The sequence below is a fragment of the Musa acuminata genome, chromosome BXJ3-5 (assembly GCF_036884655.1).
Source record: "Musa acuminata AAA Group cultivar baxijiao chromosome BXJ3-5, Cavendish_Baxijiao_AAA, whole genome shotgun sequence".
Lineage (NCBI taxonomy): Eukaryota > Viridiplantae > Streptophyta > Magnoliopsida > Zingiberales > Musaceae > Musa > Musa acuminata.
The window spans coordinates 37,118,970-37,145,342 of NC_088353.1; the positions used below are offsets into that span (position 1 = coordinate 37,118,970).

The 26,373-nt window shown below is 39.5% G+C and overlaps 3 protein-coding genes and 2 long non-coding RNA genes across 8 annotated transcripts; 2 read left to right on the forward strand and 3 right to left on the reverse strand.

Moving 5' to 3' along the window:
- Window positions 1-783: 783 nt before the first annotated feature.
- Window positions 784-2,089, forward strand: LOC135638873 (uncharacterized). Its single transcript, XR_010496776.1, has 2 exons — window positions 784-1,218; window positions 1,853-2,089. It is a non-coding gene; the product is annotated as an uncharacterized LOC135638873 (long non-coding RNA).
- Window positions 1,810-5,542, reverse strand: LOC103985729 (ABC transporter G family member 11). The gene is made up of 10 exons (XM_009403532.3): window positions 4,999-5,542; window positions 4,602-4,891; window positions 4,355-4,526; window positions 4,156-4,278; window positions 3,943-4,071; window positions 3,669-3,863; window positions 3,408-3,494; window positions 3,047-3,319; window positions 2,386-2,493; window positions 1,810-2,303 (listed from the first exon to the last, which is right to left on the reverse strand). Exons 1-10 carry the CDS (start codon window positions 5,398-5,400, stop codon window positions 1,947-1,949), a joined length of 2,136 nt encoding a protein of 711 aa, XP_009401807.1. The 5' UTR covers window positions 5,401-5,542; the 3' UTR covers window positions 1,810-1,946.
- LOC135638874 (uncharacterized) lies at window positions 5,474-6,273 on the forward strand. Its single transcript, XR_010496777.1, has 3 exons — window positions 5,474-5,611; window positions 5,703-6,025; window positions 6,110-6,273. It is a non-coding gene; the product is annotated as an uncharacterized LOC135638874 (long non-coding RNA).
- A 10,795-nt stretch (window positions 6,274-17,068) lies between these two features.
- LOC135638581 (probable leucine-rich repeat receptor-like protein kinase At1g68400) lies at window positions 17,069-19,249 on the reverse strand. The gene is made up of 3 exons (XM_065151751.1): window positions 18,284-19,249; window positions 17,840-18,205; window positions 17,069-17,774 (listed from the first exon to the last, which is right to left on the reverse strand). Exons 1-3 carry the CDS (start codon window positions 19,143-19,145, stop codon window positions 17,200-17,202), a joined length of 1,803 nt encoding a protein of 600 aa, XP_065007823.1. The 5' UTR covers window positions 19,146-19,249; the 3' UTR covers window positions 17,069-17,199.
- Window positions 19,250-20,029: 780 nt separating this feature from the next.
- On the reverse strand, window positions 20,030-23,220 carry LOC103985727 (mitochondrial intermembrane space import and assembly protein 40 homolog). 4 transcript variants are annotated; one of them, XR_671752.3, is made up of 5 exons: window positions 22,894-23,220; window positions 21,098-21,132; window positions 20,844-20,969; window positions 20,432-20,665; window positions 20,030-20,293 (listed from the first exon to the last, which is right to left on the reverse strand). XR_671752.3 is itself a non-coding variant. In XM_009403528.3 (4 exons), the coding sequence occupies exons 1-4, from the start codon at window positions 23,018-23,020 to the stop codon at window positions 20,495-20,497; spliced, it is 459 nt and encodes a 152-aa protein (XP_009401803.2). In that variant the 5' UTR covers window positions 23,021-23,220; the 3' UTR covers window positions 20,030-20,494. The 4 variants fall into 4 exon arrangements, 1 of the variants encoding a protein (XP_009401803.2); XR_001977987.2 differs by having other exon boundaries at window positions 20,030-20,340; XR_671751.3 differs by having other exon boundaries at window positions 20,030-20,350.
- Window positions 23,221-26,373: the final 3,153 nt, after the last annotated feature.

A 26,373-nucleotide genomic window follows, 5' to 3' on the forward strand; every position in this document is an offset into this window, starting at 1 on the left:
AACAGAAATAGGGAAGCAGATCAAACAGAAAGATTATGGATGACCCTGAAGACCATGTTGAATGCTTTGGAAAGAACAGCAAGCACAGGCTTAATTACTTGAATAGGATTTAGATGTCATCATGCAAGCTAAAATTGAACAAGAGAACACAACCATATTACTGCTGATAGGCTTCATGAGGGACTTCATAGGCTTTGTTCTTAAAGACCATGCTGAATATTTAAGAAAAACATTCATGTGGCTCAATTATCTCTATTCCTCATTTTTAAGAATTTATCAAATTATGATTCAACATATTTTTTTTCTCTTTCACTGTTTGCGAGATGACGATGAGTGCGAGTCGCATTGATACCAATTAAATAAAAAAAACTTACATTTATTAATTTAGAGTCAAACTCAATATATGTTGTTTGAGTTTTTTTTTTTTAATTTATAATGTGGACTATTATATGAATATTCTCTTTTTTACATGATCATTCGAGTACGATTTATATGTCTAACATTGAACTAGTGAATACAATCCTGTACTGCTGAGAGGGATTCGTGAGGGACTTTACAGGCTTTCCTTACAAGTTTATCTGTGAATTATGTAAGAACAATGAAAGCCACCTCTCTTCAACAGCCGTTATGTCTTTTAGATTTCATCTCAATCATTACGAGGAGAAGACTGATAGAGACATGTGTTGAAGCTAAGAACATAAGAACAGCTTCACAAATCATCAATCCATCAGCACTGGAGAACTTGAAGAGCCATGTTACGTAACAGATGATCTTACACTCAGATACGAGATGATCTTACACGCAATCCAAATCTGGGAGTGTTCGGCCCACCAAAGTGGCTGACCCAAACATGACAAGGGCGAGCCGCCTCAGGATTGAGCCCATTAATGTACGAGCTGCCTAAGGCTGTGATCGCATAGGAGGACAGCGGCGAGTTGCTACCGACGCGGCGGCCATGGTTGGGGAGGGAGTTCGGCTTGCAGTGCCCCTCAGGCTTTACCATGTCGCCATGTTCCCCGAGTTCGATCTGTTCGGGCTCTAAGGGGTGGTGATTAAGCAGTACTTCGGGGCTCGGAAGGGTAAGGAGATCACTGCCGATGGCCACCCTCGCCCGATCAAATTCTTGGCGCATTTGAAGGAGGATGAGTTTGGGCTCTTAGAGATGTCATGGAAAGAACCGAGAGAAGGCAAAGGAGAGACGTAAAGGATGTCTTCCAAGTATGTTTCTTTTTGTCTCTTCTCTCTGTTTCAGCCGCATTTTGAGGATTCGATCAAGATGTGTATATATTTCCATCTGAAAATATTTCTGATAGTTAAATCTAAATAGTTTTGTTTATTATATATCTTAAGAAAGCTACTAATTTTGTCATCTAAAACAGAGAAATATACTAATTTTAATCTTCTTTTCTTCCTCTAAGGTTGCATATTCTTAATAGCTACTAATCCTAAAACCTTACTCATCCTATGGCCATAAAATTTTCAAGCTGGCACTATCATGAGATCAATTCGTTCCAAGTGAATAACGAAAGAAAAGCTTGATATCTAGAAAAACAACCAGCTACAGCTATATCATCAAAGGAGAAGAAGCCTTTATGACATCTTAAGAAGAGATGAGAGCATCACCTGCTGCCAGTAACACCTTCATGTGTTCTTACTAATCCCTGGATCTTGCCTTTCAGCAGTGTGACCATCTTTTTATGAGAAGCTACTAGAGTTTCCCAACAGAAACTTAAAGTTTGAGTTAAAATCCCAATTTCAGTTCTTTTGATTATATAATTATTAGTACAGTTTTTTATTGCTTATTATATATTTGATGAAAAATATAACTTCATGTATTGCCATGAACATGTAGGTAACATGATTCCACACCATTGTTGGTTGAAGAGATCATGATATATGATCACTTTAAGTATTCTACATACTCCACAGCGAAGCTTTGTGATGGCCTAATTGTTGCTGCTGGAACCAGAATCTGCTTCAACCACATAGCCTCTGAGGGAAGGTGTCCTGTTAGTGAGGTCTGCTGAAGAATGTTGCCACTCAAAACTTGTCTTCTGCTGCATCCTTCTTCTAGCAATGTATCCTCTAATCCATGGGGTCACATCCTCATTGATTTTGATCATAATGAAGAAGATGATCCGGTAGATTATGACCATGCTGTAGAGGACAGATAGATCCCACCATTTTGAGCGACTAACGTCGATCTGGAAGACATTCTCGAGCACATATTCTCCAGGGATCTTTGGAAGGTCTGGTGTCTGATTGTCAAATAGAAGACCTTTCAAGTCATTTTGATACTGGCCCTGTTGCACACAATCGAGTAACATAATCAGCTCAAGCCCCTTCAAGTAGGTTTGGATACCATTGATTAACCTTTTTCTTTACCTGCAGTGACCAGTAATCGAAGCTGATATATGTCATTGGGTAGCGCCAAAATGGTTTTGGAATATCATTAGGGAGTCTGAAATAGCCAGACACTAGCATAAAAATTCCCTGTTCCATGGAGCAACTGTGAGGTATGGTTCTCATCTCATTGCATCATGTCAAAATCTTCCTACTGTAAGCCCAAATGGCACTTCAATATGCAGGGATATGTAAGTTAAACAGGTTTCCAGTTTTTAGCACATGTGAATTTGTTAAATTTGATTCCGATTATGATGAAATTACATGATACATATGGATTCTACATCGATAATTTTAGGAAAAGATATCACTATTCTTATCAGCATCATCTTATTTCAATAGCATATCTATCTATGTTTGAACTGTCAGAATGCTGCTCATCTAACTATTAATGCAATTCTACAGTATCTGTATAGACTTGAAGATTGAATTAACTCGCTTATGTATGTAAATAGAACCACCATAGCGTTTATAATCCTACTGCAACTTTTCTAGATAACAAACAATGAGGCTTTTGTCTTTTGGCTTTGTGAAAATAACTTGCAGCGGTTATCCAAGTGCTTCCTACAGTCATGGAGTTCTTCGGAGATTATAAATGAAGCATCATCATCAGAAAAGGTTTAGATGTGTTGGTGTTGCTTACCTGAATCCCAGCTCCTATTATGATTCCCATGAGAAAATTGGGGACGACACTAGCTATGGCCATCATCAAGCTCTCAACCACAGTCACACTGGCGTAGAGGCACAACACAAAGAACAGGTAATGCATGAAACCTGGATGAAGTTTCACCATAAAATAGCATATGGTTCCAGAGGCAAAGGATATCATGATCAGAAAAGGCATTGCAGACAGTGTGTTGCTGATAACAAATGCTAACACGCCATAATGTCCGTTGAGCCGCTCTCTTTGGAAAACCTGCATGACATACAGCAAGTTGTAGAATCACAGCCTGAGATGAAGATTTCATTTTGGTATAACCAAAAAAGAGGGAGATCAAATGAACCTTCATATCTTCCACAAATGATGGGAATCCTCCAATAGACATGAATGTGACGAAGCCAAAGACGAAAGAAGCGCATGCTCCCCTTGCCTGTCCAAGAAAAAAATTAAGGAGAGAAAAATTAGGAAATTAGCTTAAGCTATTTATCTATCCTTCCAGCTAACTGTTAACTCTCTTGATGTAGGTCACGCAGGAGCAGACAAGGGAGCTGTTCCAGTCAGATGGCAAAGTTATCTGCCATGAGCAAGAAGGTGGGAAGAATACCAGAATCGCACTGTATCCAGTCCCGACATTCAGGTAAATAGTTCCGATGCAGATGGTGACCACAATATAAATCAGGAGCCTCAACCAGTAATAACCAAAGTCTCTCGACATGTTGACAAATGAGCGCCTCGTCAGAGTCAAAGCCTGCATCAAGAAGCTTGCCTGGCTGCCCCCTGAATCCAAGACTGTGCCTTTCTGCAACATCTCACAAGGTAGAAGAAGTTGGAACGGAAATATTGTCAAGATAGAAGAAATTTCCAGGTATGAGACATACAATTCGAGAGATCTCATCCACTTTCTGCCTGGCTGCATAAGAGTATTGGGAACGACTGTAGAACTCAATCAGCCTTCTCATTGCTTCGGCAGTAGTAGTTCTCTCCAAGGGATCATCACTTCTCTCAAACTGAGCACCATATGAGAAGTTTGCTTAGCTTACTATATACGACAGTGAATCCAACAGTTGGAGCAGCAGAGGATGAACACTTACACGCAATTTGACTGATCCCTTCAGGGTAGCTTTCACCTTGTCAAAATCTGAGTTTACGCACCTCAGGAAATGATCTGATGGGTTTCTCAGAGATGGACAAGGGAACCCAGCTTGTGCAAAGAACTACAAGCATGCAGAAAGTTGAATCAGGTAGTGATGGTAAAACAAGAGGATCGAGAAGAGCTCCCTGTTAGCTCACCTGGCATGCCTCAGAAGCTTGCCCAAAGTAAACAGTTCTGCCCCCTGATAGCAAATACAGAGAGTCGAATAGCTCGAAGACCTCGCTGCTTGGCTGATGGATGGAGGCGATAACAGTCCGACCGTCCCTCGACAGGCCTCGTAGCGTTTGCGTCACAAAGAAGGCCGAAGCACTGCAGAATGGGTACACATGAGATCTGTGATCCTACTACCATTGAAGCAGACAAAAGTGTTGTTGAAGCCCCTACCTATCAAGGCCACTGGTAGGCTCATCGAGGAAGAGCAATCTGGGTCGCATCAGGATCTCAAGAGCAATGCTGACTCTCCTCTTCTCGCCACCACTTACTCCTCGCAGATGCCAGTTTCCGATCACCGTGTCTGCACAGTCCTGGAGGCCCATCTCCATAATCGTGCTCTCCACCAGCGCTCGCTTCTCCTCCCTCGGCATCTTGTCCGGCAGCCGGAGGCGTGCCGAGTACCATATCGTCTCCCTCACCGTCAGCGTGCCGATCAAGTTATCATCTTGTGTCACATACGCCTGAGGCGGACGAAGCAATCACAGGATTTGTAGCAGAAGAAAGAGGAGACAGAGAGACTGCTTGAATCTTATTACTACAAGACATGAACGAAGTTCCATAGGCTCACCGCAGCTCCAAAGGAAAGCTTCGTCTTACGGCCATTGATAAGGATTGCTCCCGAGAGGAAGGCGTTGGTGGCGAGGCGGCCCGCGAGCGCGTCGAGGAGCGTCGACTTGCCGGACCCGGAGGGTCCCATGAGTGCAGTGAGCGTGCCAGGCTCGGCGTACCCAGTTAAGCCCTCCAAGACCTTGTGCGTCTCTCCCTTGCCGAGCGTCACCGTCACCGTCAGGTCCTTCCAGGTGAGCCTCGCCGACACGTCCCCCATGAACTCTGTGCAGGTCTTGTCTCTCCACAGCGTCTCGCTGAGCGGACTCAGCCCCCCCACCACTATTCCATTTCCCGACGGCATGTTGGCCTCCATATCCTCCATCACCTGCCCCGCCGAGCTCCTCCTCTCCTCTCCTCTCATGCTGTGATACTAACAAGAAGAAGCTGCTTGTTGTTGCTACACGTGCTGTGGTCTTGCTCTTATGGAAAGTGAGGAGGGATCAAGGGGAGGGTACCAGCTAAAAGGAGGAGGGAAGATTTAGTAGTTGGGAAGGATTTGTATGTGTAGTTTGACTGAGTAATGCCTCTGATCCCCCATTAAAGAAGCCCGATGACACACCATTAACACAACGGTGAGCTTTAATGCATGTCACCATCTCCCAACTCCAAACAATGTAATCTCCATGGCTGATATGTGGATGTCAAAATCTTGTTTTTGGGCAGGTTGGAGCTGGGAAATGCATGGCAAAAGGACCACTGGATTTGCTGCTGGTGTGGTCAGGGAAGTAAAGCAGATTGCATCTCCTCAACGCTCCCATCTTCCTCTACCTCAAGAGATCTGAGAGTTATCCAGTGATGCTGAAGAATATTCAGATAACACAGGTACGTGGCGGACATGATCACTGTTTTTATTGTTATCTGTCCTTTCGAGGTTTGCTGCCTGTGTAGATTCATCCATTTAAAGCTGGTTTGGTGGATACTGGTGGTGAATTAAATGCTGTTGCTGCCCCCAAACTTTCATCCTCCATATCTGCCATACTAGCAGCGTGGGTAGCAATTACTTGGTAGTTGGAAAGAAACAGGGACTTGAATCGCAATTAGGCTCATGTGTTCCTTATTTTTCTTTGCAGAGTCGTGCATCTTCTACCAAAATGTATTTGGAGGGCCTTTGATGATTAAGAAGGTCATGTAACATCCATGCGATGTGAGGAGTAAAGCTGCCTTTGGAAACACATTTGTATTTCAAATATACATCCACAGAGAAAAAGGGTTCGAAAGGATGTTTGAAATGCTTTGAGTGTTTGATTATTTTAAAAAGTCTATTAAATATTTTATGATAAATTTATCATTCTAAAATATTAGATATTTATTCAAAACTAACTATATTTTTTTTTATTTAAATAAATAAATAAAATAAAAATAAATATTTATATATATAGTTTTGAATATATATATATATATATATATATATATATATATATAGTTTTTTATCATGAAAGTTTAGAGGTAGTGCCTCCCACTTTGTCCTCTTCTACGTCCTCATCCGTTATACCTACGACGTGGTGGTCTAGTTCTCTCTCATTTTTATCTTCAACCTCTTCCACCTTTGTCTCTCCGTCTTTGTTCGTCGTTATAGCCTTCATCGTTTTGGCTTTCGTTGCTTCTTGTTACTCAACAAGCTATTCAGGGAGAACGAGCAGGTGTGGGAGGGCTACATGTACTAGCTTAACCGCTCCTTCTACTTGTTCTCCATCTTTACAAGTTATGGTGGTACTAGTGAAGATCGGAGCGTGTGCTATTTGCGGTGGCTAGCAACATTGTGGTGAGTAATATCTGAAAGCTCTTCAGCTCATCGTTAATGCGGGAGAGGCTATCTGTATACGATTCTCATCGTCAAGTTTGAGTTTGTTAACTCAGACTTGATGAAAGGAGTTTATATGCTATGTACTTGAAAATATAAAGGTTATTTCATAAGGGCTAAAATGGATCTTAATCCTATAATTTTACAAAAAATTTATATGGCCTAGATAAAATTTATAAAAATTAAAATATTTCATAAAAATAAAATTTTAAAATAAATAAGAATTTATAATTAAAATAAATAAACTTTTAATTTATAAAAAAATTAAAGTTAGAGTTTTTATTATGGGTGTGTTTGAGAACACATTTGAATTGTGCATTAAGGGTCCAATGAATATTTCATACGTAAATTAATATTTGATAAATTATTTTTAAATTACATCTGACTTAGATATTATATTAAAGATGCTAAGATGTTACTTGTAGCTTTAATATCTCAGCATTTGTTGGATGCTAATATAAGTTTTTAAATTTTAAAAGTACTTTATGATCTTATCTAAAATTACAAGATAGTCAAAATGATTTAGTGAGAAATCAATATGATTTATATTTTCTATAAAGCGATATTTTATTTATTTATTTTAAAAAAATATTTTATATTTATGTATATGATGCTATTTATTTATTAATTATATATTTGGGCTATATAAAATTTTTTATAACATTACATACATATGTACATTTATTTATTTATTTATTTATTTTATTTGCTCATTAATTTAAATAAAAATATGTATACACTTTTGTATAAATATTAAAATTATTAAAAGGGTAAATCTATCATAAAATATTTAATGGACTTTTGAAATATAATTTTATCAAATAATACTTATATTAATGTATATTTAAAATATAATTTTTATCTATTGTTTACTAAACACTCAAAGCATTCAAGAATTGTACATTCATTTAAACTCCATTGTCCAACTGGACATTAAAGATGTAAATGTATTCTTAAACACAACTTATACAAAGACGATCTTATGATTTTAGATTAAGTATTTTAGATTTAGCATTCAGGACAAACATGATATGAACAAAATTTGTCAAGCAAAATTTCATATTTCAAATATGTTTGGAAACGCACCGGTGAACTGAAACAATCCATTGTTAATGCGATAAATCAAACTTAGTTGAATGAGGTTCTCAAGGCACTCCCAGATATATGAACTCAGAAGGAGTCACATTCAAAATCTGTGGCGTTAATTTGACTTCCTTTTTTGGTTGAGGAAGGTGATTGTGCAAAGAACAGTTGCAATTGATAAGGTATGCATGCATGATTGGACTTTCTTTAGACCCAATTCCCTATTTATAACACATTGATTGACCTGCGAGGACGAGAACATTTATGGTTCATAATCAATAAACAAAAAATAAAATGTATGCCATTCTTTTAGGTCAAATGTCATTGTAATCAAGAGGGTAAACCTGCTTTGTTAGGTTCATCTTGAGACACGACGCTACCCTTTGTTTAGTGAAAGATCACACCTTTAGGACCCCAAAAGAGCAAAAGCATTCATTTATTTTTGTCCCCACTCAATAAAGTTTTTTGCTTAAAAATATTTTTTATGATTACATTTAGCTTTTAGCAACCATACTATTTAATTTTAAGACACAAATTATCAAGCAAAATAGAAAAAGGAAAACAGTTCTAAAAAGATTGTTTTAAATTTACAGGAAACAAAAAAAAAAAATCCCACGAGATTTGTCTACACTATCAAAAGAGAATTGTCCCACCAAATAACTTATAGAGGGTTCCAAAATTTTAAAGCTATTTAATTAATACATTGTATTCAAAATAGTAAGATCAAAGTCTATCTTCATCGCTTTCTCTTTACGAAAAAAAATATATGAAAAAACTTAGGAAGCTTAAAGATCCATTGGTTTGAAGAATCAAAAGATCCATTGCAATGATATGATCCAGACATCATCACTGTATATCCATAGCCAGATGTCTGTGACTGTAGGAGAATGACACGTAATGGGCAGGCCATCTGCATCTTAATGCCCTAACCAGCTTCTTCTCCTTGTTCCTCTCACCATTAAACTTCACAACCCCCCCAACCTTCAGCACGTCAAATTGAATACAAATGGTACGAGGTCACTGTCTCTCTTTCTTCTCCTTTAATCTTACAGACTAATGGACTTTGATCTAACATGTTCATTAACTGAATGTAGAACTATTAATCCTGCTATAGAGCTGTTTTCTTTTTCTTCTTCCTTCTGAGAGTATACGTGCATAATCGCTGGTCATTCAGGGAAAAAGTGGTCATTAAGAATGGGTTGGCTTATAACTCATGAAATCTAAATTGCTTGAGCCTTCCCTACAAACTAGGGCATGAATCCTCCAACTAAAATTCATTATGCATGCAAGACAAGTGGTTTGTTCTTGGGTGCATGTCATCTTCTGCTGCTTTCAATACGACAAGCATGCATCATGTTGATCTGACGTCTCCTTTCTCCACAGGTGCAAACCAGAATGCAATAACTGCAACAATATATGGCCATACTGTTCGGCATATGCATTTAAACCTCCCACCGGCAGGCAAATGCAGCGACAAAGCATGAGCATCTACGTCACACATAGTAGATTTCACACGGTTCCCTGCAACATGATGCTCATCGTCATGCTCAAAAAATGCTTTCTTGTGAGAAGAATTATCCTGTACAAGTCTGTATTACGTGCATTGCATGTTCTACATCCTGCATCATTTCTTGGAGGTATCAAACTGGTGCACGAATATGTACGGATGCTCCATTAATGGCTGGCTACTAGATTAGCTTTCGTGTGCACCAACTGATGTCGTTGCCCATAAATTTGGAGGTAACGTTTCATGAGCGATAGCATATGGGTTTGTGTGTAGGTCATCATCATGTTGTTGTCTTGTGCACTGCAGATGAGTCAAAGATGTGTCTTGGCAACTTCCTGTGAAGGTTCCTGGACAGAATCATCGACCGGTTTGGAATAGACGTCTTCTTTTGGGTATCACATCTTCCTGCATGTGCTTCTTCTTCTTCTTCTTCTTCTTCTTGCATTCCTCGACACTTGCAGCCTGTAGATACCTCTTTGGGTGTTCACCTAACTCTCATTTATGGGTTGCCAACACCGAGGTTTACTGCCATTCCTGTGCCTACCAAGCTTCAAATGACACGAGCAAGGAGGTAGTTCAGTTCCTTGCCTAAGTTTGCTGGATTAATGCTGCTAACTTCATTCATCCTAAGCAAAAAAAGCTTCAGTTTTTCTCTCAAAAGTTATGCAACAGCCACTCATCCACACGTTGCATTCAGGGCGACCAAACCGTGTATGTATGGCAGTCAACCCTTCTTTGAGACATTTTCTCAAGCAGTTCTCCAGCATGACGCAAGTCGGCCATTCCGTCTCTTTCGACCGTGCCGTTCCTCAAATTGGCCGGTCTAATCCCCGGTTCACCTGGTCGACCGGTCCGGTTTTCTCGACATTAACAGCAGTTGCCGGCCAATATCCGATCTTGGCCGTCCCGGCAAGACCGAACAGCCGACCAGTTAACGTAGTCGTCCTCCTTCCCTCCGTCCGCCGTCTTCCTATCCATTCCATGGTTTGCTTCCGACGCCACGCCATGAGTAATTCTCTCGTTTTCGGCGGGCACCATCGCTCTCCTCTCTGTGAAACTTCTCCTCTCTTCTCGTCGACGATCGTTTCTCGGGCCGCAAAGGACGATCCTGCGCCACCAAAGCGTTACAACTGCTGCCATGATTCCGACGAGCAGCGCTCGCTTCCTGTTCAACGCAACAATCAGGTCGACTTGGTCTCATTAACGTCAAAGTTCCAGATAACAGAGGATCCCATCAGTTCGTAGCAGTTTGCCTGATGGCTTGTCCTGTTTTAATGACTCGGGGGATAGTTTGGGTGTTGGAAGCAGCAAAAGTTGCAGAAGCTCTGGCAGTAATGGATGGGAAGGAGACGGTCATCACTGGTCCTCAAGCATGCAAGAATCAAGAACCACACACCTGATGATTCGCGCTGCACGGGCTATCTCTGCTTCGGATCAAGCTAAATCGCAGTGTTTCCAACAAAGCAATCAGGGTTCTGAAAGGAACATGTATGTTACCAGCTTCTTCAGCCAATCCATTTACTGAGTCGGACACGATTTCTTATCAGGAAATCAGAGATCTATGATTGCCTTATTAACAGCATGAGAATTTACTAAGTATCCGTAGCTTAAGATGGATAGGAAGAATCTTCTCCACCATTGAGCACACATAAAGAACTTTACTCTTTGCATTCATTAATCTAAGAACCCATGAAGTGCTTTTTTTTTTTTTTTGTTAAGTTTGCTTGAAAAATTGATCTCATAACTCTATTTTTTGTTTGTATTTTTCAATGTTTAGCAGAAAGTAATGACTAAGTATTAAAAACTAACTCATCTAGTCAGGGACCGTCACCTAAATAATGACATGGGTAGAAGAATTCGCGCCCGTTCCCCTCCCCTACAAGTGTCGACAAGAGCATGATCCACCGACCCCTGCCCACCTTGATCTTTAGGAAGACCGCATGAGCTCGTTGTAAGGTGCATCAATCCTCGATAGTAAAGTCCATCGCCCCTTCTCCCCTTTTTGGTTCACTTGTCGCAAGCAACTTGTCACCCCCTATAACCATGATTTCAGGAAGGCTCGCATGGTCGCGACAAAGAGCATTAACCCTAGGTGGCATGGCCTAGTTCCCTCTTTCCCTTTTTCCAGATACCTAACCCAGGGACCATCCCTTGCTCATCCCATATAGGCTTCAGCCTTGACAAATGACACCCTTGTAGTCGTCCTTCCCTGATGCCACCCACAGAGAGGTGTGCCCATTAGTCATCTACATAGTTCGGAGGTCGAACAGGACAGAAATCATAAGGAGTTATGATTAGTAAGAGTTGCATACTATTTGGGCTTAGTGTGATTGGTCGAGTCCCTCATGATTATATTAAGACGCCGATTGAATCTAAATCCCCGATAGAAATCAAAGATTTTGGATATTGGAGGGAGTCATGTGTTTCGTAAAAAAATAGTAGGAGTAGATTAAGATAAAGTCTATATCTTAATTATTTTTATAAAATCTAAAATTTACATATTATTTACTTTTTGATACATCATTATTTTCAGAAGAATATCACTTTCAAATCCCTTACATGGTATATTTGATATCAATCGTCTCACTGGTCTAAACTACACGGATTGACTCCGTAATCTGAGAATTATTCTCATTACGGAGAAAATCACGTATGTCCTTGACACAATGATGCTCACACCCGAGGAATGGGCAAGTGAGAATGAGATCACTCACTTCAAGTATATAAACGACTCCACTCTTACTTAGTATTACATGCTAGACTTCATGACTCTCAAGTTACAAAGATAACATAAAAAGATAGATGCTAGATCCATACTCCTATATCTCCGTAAATTATTTGAGGAACAAGGAAGGACTCAATGATATGAGATATCAAAGAATCTCTTTCGCGCTAAGATAACTAGGAGAACATCAATTTAAAATCATGTCCTTAAGATGATTGAGTAGATAGAAAAGTTTATAGGTCTATGAATGGTTCTAGAAGATAGCTTGTGTCCGGATCTCATATTTAAGTTCCTCCAAGATTCCTTTTCATAATTCTTTATGAATTTTAACATGAAAGAGCTTAAAGTGACTTTCATTGAGTTTCTCAATATATTGAGGGAGGTTGAGAGTACTATCAAGAAAGAGAAGTCAGTTCTTTATGCTATATGTGAAATTGGAGAGAGAGCCATTAAGTTACTATAACTCATACATAGTGACGTATGTGATCCCATATCAACTCAAGCCATAGATAATTATTCTTACTTCATTATATTAACCGATGACTTCTCTAGGTATAAATATGTGTACTTGATGAAATATAAGTCTAATTACTTCGAGAAATTCAAGGAATATAAGAATGAGGTAGAAACCCAAATTGAAAGAGTATCATGACTCTTCAATCAAATCGAGAAGGTGAGTACTTGAGTATAGAGTTCACCCAATTCCTCAAAGACTATGAGATCCTATCTCAATGGATCACTTTCTTGCTAGTCATAGATACCTTACAAATCAATCATATGAATAATGACATGTGTGACTTAACACGTAGTCTTTTTACTTATTATTATTTGACATTTATTCACTTTATATTGTCTATTATTTGAATATATTTTGATGTCCATGAATCTATGCAATGTGAATCAGATCGTGATAAGATCACGAAAATGAGACTGATTCGCCTTTAAACGTAGATACTAAAAAATCTCAATCATATGTTACTTGAGAGGGATATCGAGATAACTGAACAAACTAGTATGCTGTATACACGTCCATATGATGGATGAAGCTAGTCTCATAGCTGCTCGTATGGGGACACTAAGGATACAGTGCAAGTACTCATTGGAAAATGAGTTCATTGATTGATCTGCTTTCAGAATGTTGAATGATTGATTATGCATTATTATCAGACAGCGATTTTGCAGTCCTAGTGGTATATTTGGTCCTTAGACTTAAGACACTAAGGATATTATGTATGAGTACTTTATTCTTTGATACTAGATTTATAACTCTAAAGGTTTCAGATCTAGCACAACTAGTCATCGGAAGTGGTAACCAACCTTATGAAGACTATTAAGTATCGATAGAGGATCATCTACTCTCGGTATCATGAGAGAAATATCTCATATATTCTTGCTCAAACAAATCTCTGGCCAGGGTCATTCGGATTGAGAGAGAAAGAGTTTTTCGGGAGAATCCGATTAGAGCGAGACTCGAGCAAAAACCATATGGGTTTGACAACACTATGCCAGCATATGATCTATGAGATATTAGATGGATGAGGGACTATAAGTATACGGAGGATAGACATGTTTAATGGATTGGATTCTCTTGTATCATCTGAGGACTACGGCGTAGTGACCTAGTACGTCCACGGTCGATGAATCGAGTGAATTATTATGGAGATAATAATTAACTGAGTCAGAAGAAATTCTGATAGGTATGACTCACGGCCGGCTCGATATTGAGCCTAGAGGGTCACAAACATATGGTAGGCGTTGCGATGAGTAGAGGTTCATATATGATATATCTATCGAAGCCCCTATCTTATTGGATATCCAATAAGCCCTTGAATTATTGGATCCTATGGATGAGATCCAATAAGAGCCAATGAGAGATTAATAGATAGAGATCCACTAATCTAAGAGGCTTGAGTAGTTAGATGAAGATCTAATATCCAATAGGGTTGGATCCATTATGATTATGTTGATAGGGAACCTCTATAAATAGTAAGGAACCAATGGTTCATAGGCTAGAGTCTTTTTTGGTTGCCTCTCCTATTCTCCTCTCGTTCTCTTCCTCAGATAACAAGCTTGGAGTTTTGAGGAGCATCATCGCAGCCCTGCTGTGTGGATCACCGCTAGAGAGGAGGGTGCTTGACTTCCTTCATCCTCTTCTAGGCCTAGGGAGATTATATATCCCTGAATCCCTGCAGATCTCTAGCGAAGGAACTTATATCTCATTAAAAGTCCAACATATTCTGAGGAGGTTCCACTTGATCAGAGAGATCGTAGCCCATGGTGATCATATATCCCTAAATCCCTGTAGATCTCTAGACGGTTGCTCAAACGAAGGAACTCAGGTCTCATCAAAAGTCCAAACATATTCTGAGGAGGTTCCATTTGATCAGAGAGATCGTAGACTATGGTGATGTAGTAGTGAAAATAGTTTCATCTGAAGATAACATCGTGGATCCACTAACAAATGTATTATCTCATATTATTTTTGAGTGTCATAGGGGTTTGATGAGGATTACACATAATAGTTTTATCTGAAGATAACATCGTGGATCCACTAACAAAGTTATTATCTCATATTATTTTTGAGTGTCATAGGGGTTTGATGAGGATTACGCCTATAGGTGATTGACTTTAGATCAAGTGAGAGATTGCTAGTTACAAGTGCCCTACAAGCCAATCACGCGAGTGATGGCACATGTGACACTTTGTACAGTCTTTATTATTATTATTATTATATTTTTATACTTTATATTGGATGATAAATATATTGTGATGTCCTTCGATTTATGCAATGAGAATTAGATCATGATGAGATCATGATAATTTGACCAATTTGCCTATAAACACATATCCTAAATATTTTTAGTCATAGATTGCTCGAGAGAGACATCGAGATAATCGAATAAATTGGTACATTATATAACACAACTAGTTATTGGGAGTGGTAGCCAACTTTACGAGAATAATTAAGTGTCGATAGAGCATCAAACTCTAGGAGAATCCGATTAGAGTGAGACTTGAGTAGATTCTGTATAAATCTGATAGCACCATACTTGGTATATAGTCTCTGAGATATTAGATACATGGTAAGTGAAGACAGATAAATCTAATTGATGCATAATACATCTATAGTCGATGAGTTGAGTGAATTTCAACTTGTAGTGGATAATTAGATATAGATCCAATTTTCATTAAGCTAAGGATAATTGGATGTAGATCCAGTATCTAATATATTATGGTAATTGAATGGAGATCTAATACTCAATAGGATAGGAACCATTAGGATTAGCAAGAGCTCTCTATAAAAAATGATGTGGGACTAAAAGAGTTATAAGACTAGACCCCTTAGCCACCACCTCTGTAACTCCTCCCCCTACTTTTTCTGTAGCTGACTACCCCTCTCTAGTGTGAGAGGATAGTGAGAAGGACTACTCCTACTATGTAATGGTAGTGCACAAAAGTAAGGAAAGAATGTGTCGTGAGAGGAGGTGCGTTGCCACTTCATCCACCGTGTGGATCGTCGCTAGAGAGAAGAACGTGAGTTCTCCTTCATCCACAAATTGAGATTTGTAGGTCAGGGATATATAAGTTCCCTTAGGTGATATCATCTCATGGCTTACATAGTTTTAGATGTGACGAGTTTTTTACTCTCGATCGTCGCACATGATTTGATATAAATCTGTTTTTAAAAAATTAATTTCTGTTTTATTTTTCCGCTAAACACACGATGCTCTTCCAGATTTTTCAACGAAAGGGACATTAAGATTGCTAAGAAGGCCATATGTGCTAAGCGATTGTCTTCAATTTTGAATAATATTGATTAGCTTTAGATGAGGATCTTACGAATCAAGTATGGGGAGAAAAATCCTTGGGATTTGGGTGGAAGTAAAGATTGTTCTTAGACTTGGCCAACATTTGTAAACTTCTTATGGACACCCAGTTTGGTTTCAAAAAAATATGCAGGAGATGGTCGTAAGACTCATTATTGGAATAACCCTTGGATTCAAACTTTACCTATTAGCCATTGGTCGACGCTTGTTAATATTGATTACTTTAATTCTATCTCTATTGCCTTCGATTTAATTACTCAAAATGGATGGAACCTTGAGCTACTTAAGTCTTGCTTTCACCCTTGCTTGATTGAGGGAATCTTGAGTATATATATTCCTGTAGCTCTCTTTGATGATAGATGGATCTAGATCTCAACTCCAGATAGACAATCCACTCCTAAAAGTGCCTACCAACTACTAAGAGGGAGATCTCAACCCGACAATGATCATTGGTCTGGGTGGATAGCATTATGAAACAGGAAAGTTTATCTTAAGATTAAGATTTTCCTATGAAAACTTATGTGGAATAGATTTGCTCTGTTATATCCCATTTGTAAGATTTGTTCAAAATTTGTAAGAAATATCCTCTCCGAGTGTCTATTTGCAAGGCAGTAGGACAAGCAGGCAACCTTTCTACAACTGATCATGGGAGACTTTGATGACTGATACATCGGTTAGAGGAGAGGTCGAGGAATGATAGTATTGAAAGGGAGATGTTCTTAGCTGTTGTTGCCAATACTCAAATAAGAACCATTATCATAATCATCAAACTAATATGAAAACTTTGTTCAGGATAATGATTGCCACCATCGACATGTAGTCATGTGGCATGCTAGTCAAAACCCGAATCCGCAACCACGTCACGTCACTTACAGATGATTCGCATGAGTTGTTGTGGTTGGACACCTCGAATCCACAGTTGTTGAGCGGAGGCTAAAACTTGGAGCACCACAACTGAGGTGTTACCAAGCCTCGTTACTCATCTTCATCACTTCTCTTGGAATAAGTGCGATAAAGTAAGAAAGCACGACATCTTTGGTCGGCCCCGGATCGACTGCAAGAAGCAGGTCACATCACTCAACTGCGTGCACAAGTAAATCTCTTATTCCCTCGAATAATAATGCTCCATCTGAACGACTCAAGCTGTAATAGTACAGTACACTTCGAATTCCGGACCACAATGCAATGCAATGCAAGCACTTCGATGGCATGCAGCATCATCTTCTCCCACTGCTGGTTCCTCTGATCTCGTCAATTCTCCTGACCACATCGCTCATCGTCGGCCGCCTCTCCGGTTCCAACTCCGTGCAATGCAGAGCAATTTCCGTCAGCTTCAGCATATCTCCATGGCTCTCCTTCTCAGCCACTATCTCCAGGTCGAGGATGTCGGTCGACCAATCGTTGTTGACAACCAGCTTCACCCACCCCGGCAAATCTTCTTCCCCATCGCCCGCGGCATGCCCGGTAATGACCTCCAGAAGTACTAGACCGAAGCAATAGACGTCGGCCTTGAGAGCGAGCTTCTTACCATGAGAGAACTCTGGTGCCCTCCCAATGGCCAACCTGTGGCTGTGACTTGAAGGTAGGAGATGGTGGAAGCCGTAATCCGTGAGCTTGGAGTAGTAGTTCATGCTTCTATGGAGGATGAGGACATTGGAGGACTTCAGGTTTGCATGAGGAACTCTGTGAGACGGCATGCACTGGTGGAGGTAAGCTAAACCTCTCGCTATTCCCTGCACTATGTTTAGGCGCGCAGCCCATTTCAAAGGCACCCTTGCTTCACCTCTGTTATCTACCACCATAAAACCATGGATTAGCTTCTGCTCTTTAAGCGAGAGGTAGGAGAAGAGTGGTTACCATGAAGAAGCTGAAACAAGCTTCCACCACGGACGTACTCATAGATAATAAGCTTCTCCTCCTTGGAGTAATGGAAGGAGATGATATCCACGAGGTTCTCATGCCTCAGCTTCCCAAGCAGCTGCATCTGATGAGCAAACTCCTTCTTGCTCATCCCATGCATGGTTTTGAGCCTCTTCACGGCGACGACTGCACCCGACCCGAGCGTCGCCTTGTAGGTGCTCCCCAGCAGCCCCTTCCCTATCACCTCCGCGGAAGAACTCAGCAGATCGTCGAGGTCGAAGGTCGCCTTCTTTTTGTCCAGGAACATCAAGTTTACGATTTTCTTTGGCTCTGTTACGCTCTCTGAGCTTTTTGCTTCCTTTTCTGTCAATGCGGTGATCGATTCTTCCGTCAAGTAGAACACAGACCAGAATTTGGACTCTGAAGGTTGTAGTGTTATACCTGGAACATGTGCTGTCTGTTTGGCCTTCTTAGAATACCTCTTCGAGTAGTACAGGAAGCAAAACATCACCATGAAGGCAATCGTGGCTGTGACAATGGCGACCAGAACAAGAATCCAAGGTCTCAATGTCTTGCTGCTAGATGACGTGGCAGGAGGAGAAAATGTGCCGCCTGCACGTCCGAGGGGGGGAACAGGGGAGACCGAAGGAGGAGGAGGAGCGGTGGGGCATGGCTTTGCCAATGGCCGTCCACACAACTGCGTGTTATGATCGAACGCAGTGCTGGGGAATCCCTGCATGACCGAGGTGTTGGGAATGCTGCCTTCGAGGAAGTTGTAAGACACGTTGAACACCGCCATTGTGCGTTGATCGAATGGCGGAACTGCTCCACTGAGAACATTATCCTGGAGCTCCAGCCGAGCCAGGTTCGGCAAGGCGACGAACTCCGCGGGAATCGATCCCGAGAAACGGTTTCCGGCGAAGGACACAGCGCGAAGATGAACGAGGCCTTGCAGACTCGGAAGATTGCCATGAAGGGCGTTGTCGCTGAAATTAAGGCTGGCGAGCTGCAACACGTTCTGAAGAGCCGTGGATGGAAGGGAGCCCGTCAGCTGAATCCCGTGGAGAGCGAGGCCGACGACGTTGGAGTTGAAGCATGTGATGCCCAGCCACCGGCTGCGGTGGTTGTGGCAAGGAGGGCCGGTCCAGTTGGAGTGGAGGCTCATGGCGGAGGTCAGCGAGTCGCGAAGCTGGATCAGATCATTACGCTCGTTGTGGTACAGCTCCTCCTCCTCGAAGCTGCCACCGGATGCCGGCATGGCCGACTTCAGCAGCAGAGCTACCAGCAGCAACATCAGATTCATGTGGCCTAGTCTTCGAGGGGATCATGCCACCTGCAAGCGGCGTTCTTGGTGCCGGGATGAGACTCGGCGGACTTAACATATGCGTTGCCGAGGTGTGCAAGGCAAGGGAGGTTCGATGTGGTGGGACATGGAGTCGTGATGGAAGCGGAGGGATCAAGGAATTAGGATGGGTAAGGAATTGTTCTTTTCCTTGTATTGGCCAACAACGCAATGGGCTTCTTTTTGTGGTGGGAATGGTTGCACCAACTCACAGACCCCCCCCTTCACCCCATCGATGTCACAGTGGGGGAAAGAGGGTCAGAGTTAGCTAAGAAGTTGGACTCTTCTTGTTTTGACTGTGTCTCCTATGGGAACAGTCGTGGTGGGAATGAAGAATGTAACACGCAGTGCTGGTGCTCTTTCGTTGCCTTCAAGCAACACTACAGACGGGTAGGAGTGATCCTTTCTTGATGATTACTCGGTTGCATGGAGAGTCGACATCGGCGTTTTTAGGATGACGGCTTGAATTATACGTCATCCGCCAAATATATTGTTGGCTCGATGAGGACTACTGCATAGTGCTTTACAAACATGGTTAAAAAATGGTTTTGATTATGGTGGTATATTGTCAATTATTAAGCTTGAAATTTAGGAGAGATTTGAATGATAATTTAGACTTAGCTTTCATTCACTTGTCATAATTTATCCGGAAGTGATTTAGTTTTAATTAAAAGGGTGAATCCAGTGCACAAGACTTTTGTGAGTCAATATAGCTCCCAAAAAAAAAGAGGGATGAATCATGCTTATGACTTTTTAGCTTCCCTGGTCACTCCTCTATTAAAAGAACATATATGCACTAATCCTTCACATTTAAGTTACAAACTATTAGATTTGAAGACAGCATCTGTTGTTCAATCACCATGAAATTAATTACTTGTGACACTAAAAACAATATAACTCAATAAGCATACCTTATCACTACATATTGTCAAAGAAGAATCGTAATTTGAAGAGAAGATACAAGCTAATTCTGAACAATTCAATACTCTTTTCGAAAGGCGCTTTAAGCCAAGCTTATACACCATTATTAACCTTCAAAGAAGTTGCTGCTCTTCAAATGCTGCTAATCATCACAGCTTCCTAAAATCCATTACGAATTGCAACAAGTTCTGAACAAGAAATAGAATTTGCGTGATCTTGGGTTCCATAATTTAGGCTGAACAAAGCTACCACAATAAAGATAGTAAATTTTAATGCACAGAAATATATAAGTGAAGTGTATCATCAACTGCAAGAACTATCGAAACCTGAAAAGATGAATCAGTCGTTTAGGTTGTGTTATTTTGAAAATGGTGAGGAGGTTTAGCATCTCAGTTCTTTGGTCTCGGTTCTCTGGACCATGATGGAGGTATAATCTTGTAGTCTTGAACTTTCTCCTCTTCAGGTTCCTTCTCTTCATCCAAAATATCCTTGGTAAATGCATCAGGGTTTGCCTTAATGCAGTTCTGCAAGGCGACAAAAGGATTCACACAGTCTGATCCCTGCATAACCAAATCAAGTCCATTATGCATTCATAACCTGCCTCAGTTATTCCATCAAGAATAAGAAGCAATATCCTTCTGTGAATGCTAAAAGGACACAAACCAGAAAAAGGCCAAGGCAAAAAGCGACCAAAGCTACTAAAATGAATCAGAATGCAGAGTTCAAGAAAATAATCACCTTCTCTTCTGCAGTGCTCTTAATGAAACAGACGAATGCCTCTGAAAACTGAACCCCACAGGGACCCTTTCTCAAGTCAGCAACACATGGACATTTCAATGCTCTTTGTGCCTTCTCTTCCAGTGACTATGGAAGCATTCAAGAGAATATTTCACGTATATGGATCATTCACTTGCTAGTCAGTAAAATATAGGCAATAAAACCTCTGAATAGAAACTCAGAATAAATATTAGATGTAAAAGGAAATAGCATACCTCTTCACTGTCATTGTCTCCAGTTGCCATTGCTTCTGCATATCAAAAATTACTTAATATTTTAATATTTTTCTCCATTCTCAAGTAATTCTCGAAATTCATTAAAAGTAGGAAGAAAATCATACAAGGAGACATGGCATAGAAGATAATTTCCTTGAAAAACTTCATTTCTCTCCATTTTCAGATCACTAAAGTAATTGAAATGTCGGATCAGGTCAAGATCAAGTAATTATCAGGTGGCTTTGGGTCTGCGTCAACCAAATATTCACCTGATGGTAAGATTGCAGCCAAATTGACCTGATTTCTCTTTAAAGAACAAGGTAAAAGTCTGCTAGCTCAGCCTGATCCAACCTGACTCATTAAATATATTGGTTGAGTCCAACTTGTGAAATATTAAACCTGTCCTGAGTTTGAGTTAGCACTATGCATCCATGATACCCATCTCAGCCTGACCTGATCTCTCTGAAAAATTGGCACCTCTAATTCAAAACCTGAGCAGGTCCTTTTCATCAACTTACAGTTTTATGTTGCAGTTAATATACCCCAAGAAATTCTCAGAACTCACAAAAAATCGATAAAGGAAAAGATACACACCATATACCTTTTTTGAAATTATGGCTATATATTCCTTTCAGCACTAACCATGATTTTGACAAACATTTATTACCTAATAGAGTTAATTGCAAATGTTAGTAATACGACTCTTAAAATTCCATCTTTGTCAAATTGGATATCATTTCAAATATCATCCGTCTAATCATAGCACATAAGTTCAACTCCATATAGTTTTAATTATTGTTTTATTGATTTTTTATTTCCTAAAAAAGGTTACCTTAAAAATTTTAATAAATTAAATGGTTCATGTGGATTCTCAGAGTTCCATTCTATGATGTAAATTTGATTTGCCATTTCATAATTTATGAAGTCTCATATCCCACATCTTTACTTCCTAAAGAGTCAGGATTTATCATGATAATTAATATATAATAGGTCTCTTTATTTCTAACTATTCTGATTCTGATAAACACGTACATAAAGTTTATGTTGCTGAAATGAGAATGATGAGACGCATGTGTGAAATTATAGAAAAGATTAAAAAAATATATATTTTTTATTTGTGAACAACTATGTACCGCTTCGATATAGGATAAATTGAGAGAGAATTGTTTGAGATAATATGAGCATGTACTTAGTAGACCTACAGATATAATAGTTAGAAAATGTGAAATATTTAACATATGATGAGAGATAAAGGAAAACCAAAAAGGTTTTTAACATAAACTATAAATAAAGATTTAAATACTCTTAATTTAAATAAAAAACCTTTTACAAATCTTAGTAGAGGCAAAAAAATCTATGTAGCCAATTCCAAATAGTTGGGACTATTGGTTTTGTTGTTGTTGTTCTATTCTGATTCTTCTTCATTGCCTGATTAACATGATATTTGTTATAATTAACAAACATATAACTAAACCAGTAGACAATCATGCAAAATACAGTTAAGAAGTTGATAATAGAAGTTTACTGGTTTAATAGAACCATCAACTGAACCTAACACACTGAACAAAGAAGATGTTTTTTTTTTTGCATGATTCTATACGAAATTTCATTAACGAATAGATGTTGTCAGTGTCAAGCAAAGTGAAGTGACCCCTTCCACTATTAATTTTTCTGATCTGGGTACTGATAAGCGTTTGCGATTGTTGAGACTACCAATTGGAAAATATCAAAGAAGTAACCCTTGCAAAAGAACAATGATGCTAAAAGTGATCGACATTAGTAGGAAGAGGAAGGACCTGCGACCAGAGCTTCCATGGAAGAAGCGGCCGGAGATGGAGGGGGTTCGATCGACGGCGGTGGCTGCTCCATCTTGCTCGCAGCTTCGGCAGCGGCGGCCGCGGCATCGCTCTGAGTCTGGCCCATGAAGAGGAGCCACGAAGAAAGCAAGGGGGACGGTGGGAAGTATGCGGCGGCAAGATGGGAACAAGAAGGAATTTCCACGGCCTTTCTCGTTCGGCGACTAAGGGTTGGTTTGCACCTCCTCAGAGGCAAAGAGTCGACCAATTTGACTGCAGACCGACCCCCACCGCAGAGGCGAAATGCTCGACGACTTGTGTGACTGAACCTTCTCAAAATTTCAGTCATATAGCGGCCCATATAATCCATAAGACGGGATTACCCTTATTGGGCCGTATTGAGGCCGATTAGATTCGTATCGCTCGTTCTCCGTTCTATCTGATCCTCCTCCTCCTCATGTTTATATTTAAGCTATTAGAAAAGCATTCAATATATCTATATGTCTTAAGAATTTGGCAATATGATTAATCATGAGAAGAATATAGATCATGCATGATCCAATCAGGCCAACTAAGTTTGAGATTACAGTGACATAGATTAGATTATGTGATCCCATTTAATTAAGTAAGATATATTATAGTTATGATTAGATTCTGATTATGATTATTGACTAATAGAAAAGAAGTTTATGATTCCTTATGAGATAATTTTGATGGGAGAAACTCTCCTAATAACTTATCCTAAACCCTTTGTTCTCGTCTATAAATAGACAGGACCTTTAAGAGCTAAACAGAGACACCTACGCAACTGAGAGATTAAAGTTTTTCTCTCAATCAATCCATGTGGTCCCGTAAAATGATAAAAAGAAAAAAGAAGGAATATCTAGTTCTCCTTGTATATTGATATCTCAGATCCGACTTTGTATATTAATATCTCATATCCGACGATAGTGCGTATGTAGATCAGATAAGATTTATTCTTCTGAACAACAATAAAATGTACGCATCATAATATTATTTAGATCTTATTTTATTTTATTTTAATTTTATTATATTTTTTTTTATATTACATATAGTATAATTAAAGATTTTATACTAATATACTGTACAGTAGGCAATCAGTAATGCCTATTGCACAACAAAATACTGAATAAAATAACATGAGACAACAAACATGAAGGTGATATAAAGTACTTTGGAACATGTAATCTTTCTTCAAGAACCAACTCGCGCAAGCATGCATTGGGTTGCATGCCAATGCAACGCTCAGTTTCTTGCTCCTAATGGTGCGTGTCGAGAACACACATGTTGCATGGCATCTCTAGCTCAGTGTTCAGTGATGGGGAACCTCATGGCCCATGCTTCCCTGTCATCTGTTGAGCTACAGAATGGGTATTGAATAGAGCAGCTGATAGGACTGCATGTCTATCTTGTCTCCGTGTTTAGCAGAATGATTAGCTTCAGAAAGAGGGAGTGAAAGGGAGTCTGTCGTCTGCGGTGTATAGATTATGTGATCGTATTTAATTAAATAAAATATATTATAAATTTAATAAAATTTTAATTATATTATAATAAATTTTTTAGAAGATTATAAGATAACTCTCTTAATTATCATTCTAATCTGTTATTAAGATTACATGTTTATTCTTAATTTTATTAAATCTCTAATTCATCGATCATGTGGCGGAACAGTAAGCCAATAATGGAGACTCCTCCGATCTTAAAATGACTCGCATTCAATCAGAGCAGTACTGCATTCAGATGAACTGTAACAAACAACCTCCAACGACGATCATCACCCAGTCAGAGTACTGTATCATTTACTAAATGCGAATTATTTCTAACTGGAGACTGCATAATCCATCAAGAATACTGTAACGAAAGCTTGATGACAAGTAGGACGTTCCCCACACGTCATTTCACTGCTGCCTATTCTCGTTCACGGGAACTTATGTGTCGACAACTTGAAGTGGACATGTTGTTTGCATGGGAATTCTTCAAAGCTGTAGGTTAGATCCTAATTAAGCGTCTTATGGACAGAACTATTAGCAGAAACTGTGATGCCCTGGTGATCGCTTGCCATTTCTACGTTTGCTCGTTATCATCCTTATAGGTCGTCTTTTAGCTTATATGGATTATTTAATTAAATACAAATCTATTATAATTTTAATTAAAGTTTAATTATGATTATCGATCAATCAATAGATTACTTATCATAAATCCTTTATTTTCACTTATAAATAAATAAGATTTCTTGGACTACCATAGACACGATCGACATTATTTATCTATTCTCAATTTTCTTTATTCCTTATTCCATCATTCATAGCAGTTGTACGAAGGATAGAAAAAGAGATGAATATAAGTTTAATTCTCTTTGCATATCACTCTTATTGTGTCCTATGAATCAAACAATAAAGTATATTTTACGAATCAAATAAAGATATTCTAAAGGGCATTAAAAGGTATGCATCCTAATCTTGTTCTATTACTATTTGATTTTAGATTATGATATTAAATTTATTTTGCATAATAATATGATTATGATTTTATGCTTATAATTAGCATCGTAGCATATTGTTTTGAAAATAAATACCTTATATCATAAAAGTTTAGATCTATTTGTATTATTGACTTTCACTTATGAAATATGATTTAATCTATGTTGTTTATCTAGTTAGTCATAGTCATTCACTTGTGGGCGATGAAGATTTCCTTACCCATGCAAATGATATCGTGGATTACTATCGATGGCATCGTAAGAAGTTACAATCGTAGAATCTCGATTGCTAGCATCGATTCATGATGGTTTTGGCAATTATCGAGGGTGATGGTCTCGTAATGTTTAGTGTTGTGATGAAAAGTCGTGGCTACTATAGGTAGATGCAAGGGGGGTGTGGTGTTGCTAGATGTCGTATGCACTATTGCGATTGAAGGTGGTTGCACTCAGGTGCACAAGACTGAGGTAGTTAAAGGTTGCTACTGCATGTAGTGGCTCTATGGAGGGTGGTGCAAGTGGCTGACGAAAGCACTTGAAGCGCTGCACAGCAAGTGACTATTATAATGTAGAAGACATCCATGTAGGTGATAGTTGCGACAAGCAGAGAAGCTATTATGATGTCACGACAAAGCGGTCCCTCAGCAAAGGTAGCGATCGGAGGTGCGATAACTGCGCAATAGGGCAATAGTCCTATTTGGTGTCATTGAGTGGCTACGCTTGATGGTCATGCACGGTTGGGCACTAGACGATAGTGTTGACAGTTGCAAGGATGCCACCAATCTAGGAAAGAGGTTCACAAATGCCCTTATGATTGAGTGTATCATCCGGGTGTTGACCTAATTGGTCAAATACCTTTTTTATTTTTCGTTCACCCTTAAGTTTTGACAAGCTATTCCTATAATTTTGACCTAAGATTGGTCAAAATCCTATGTTGACCAAAATTAGGGCAACGATTGATCTTTGATATTTTTGGAGTTGGT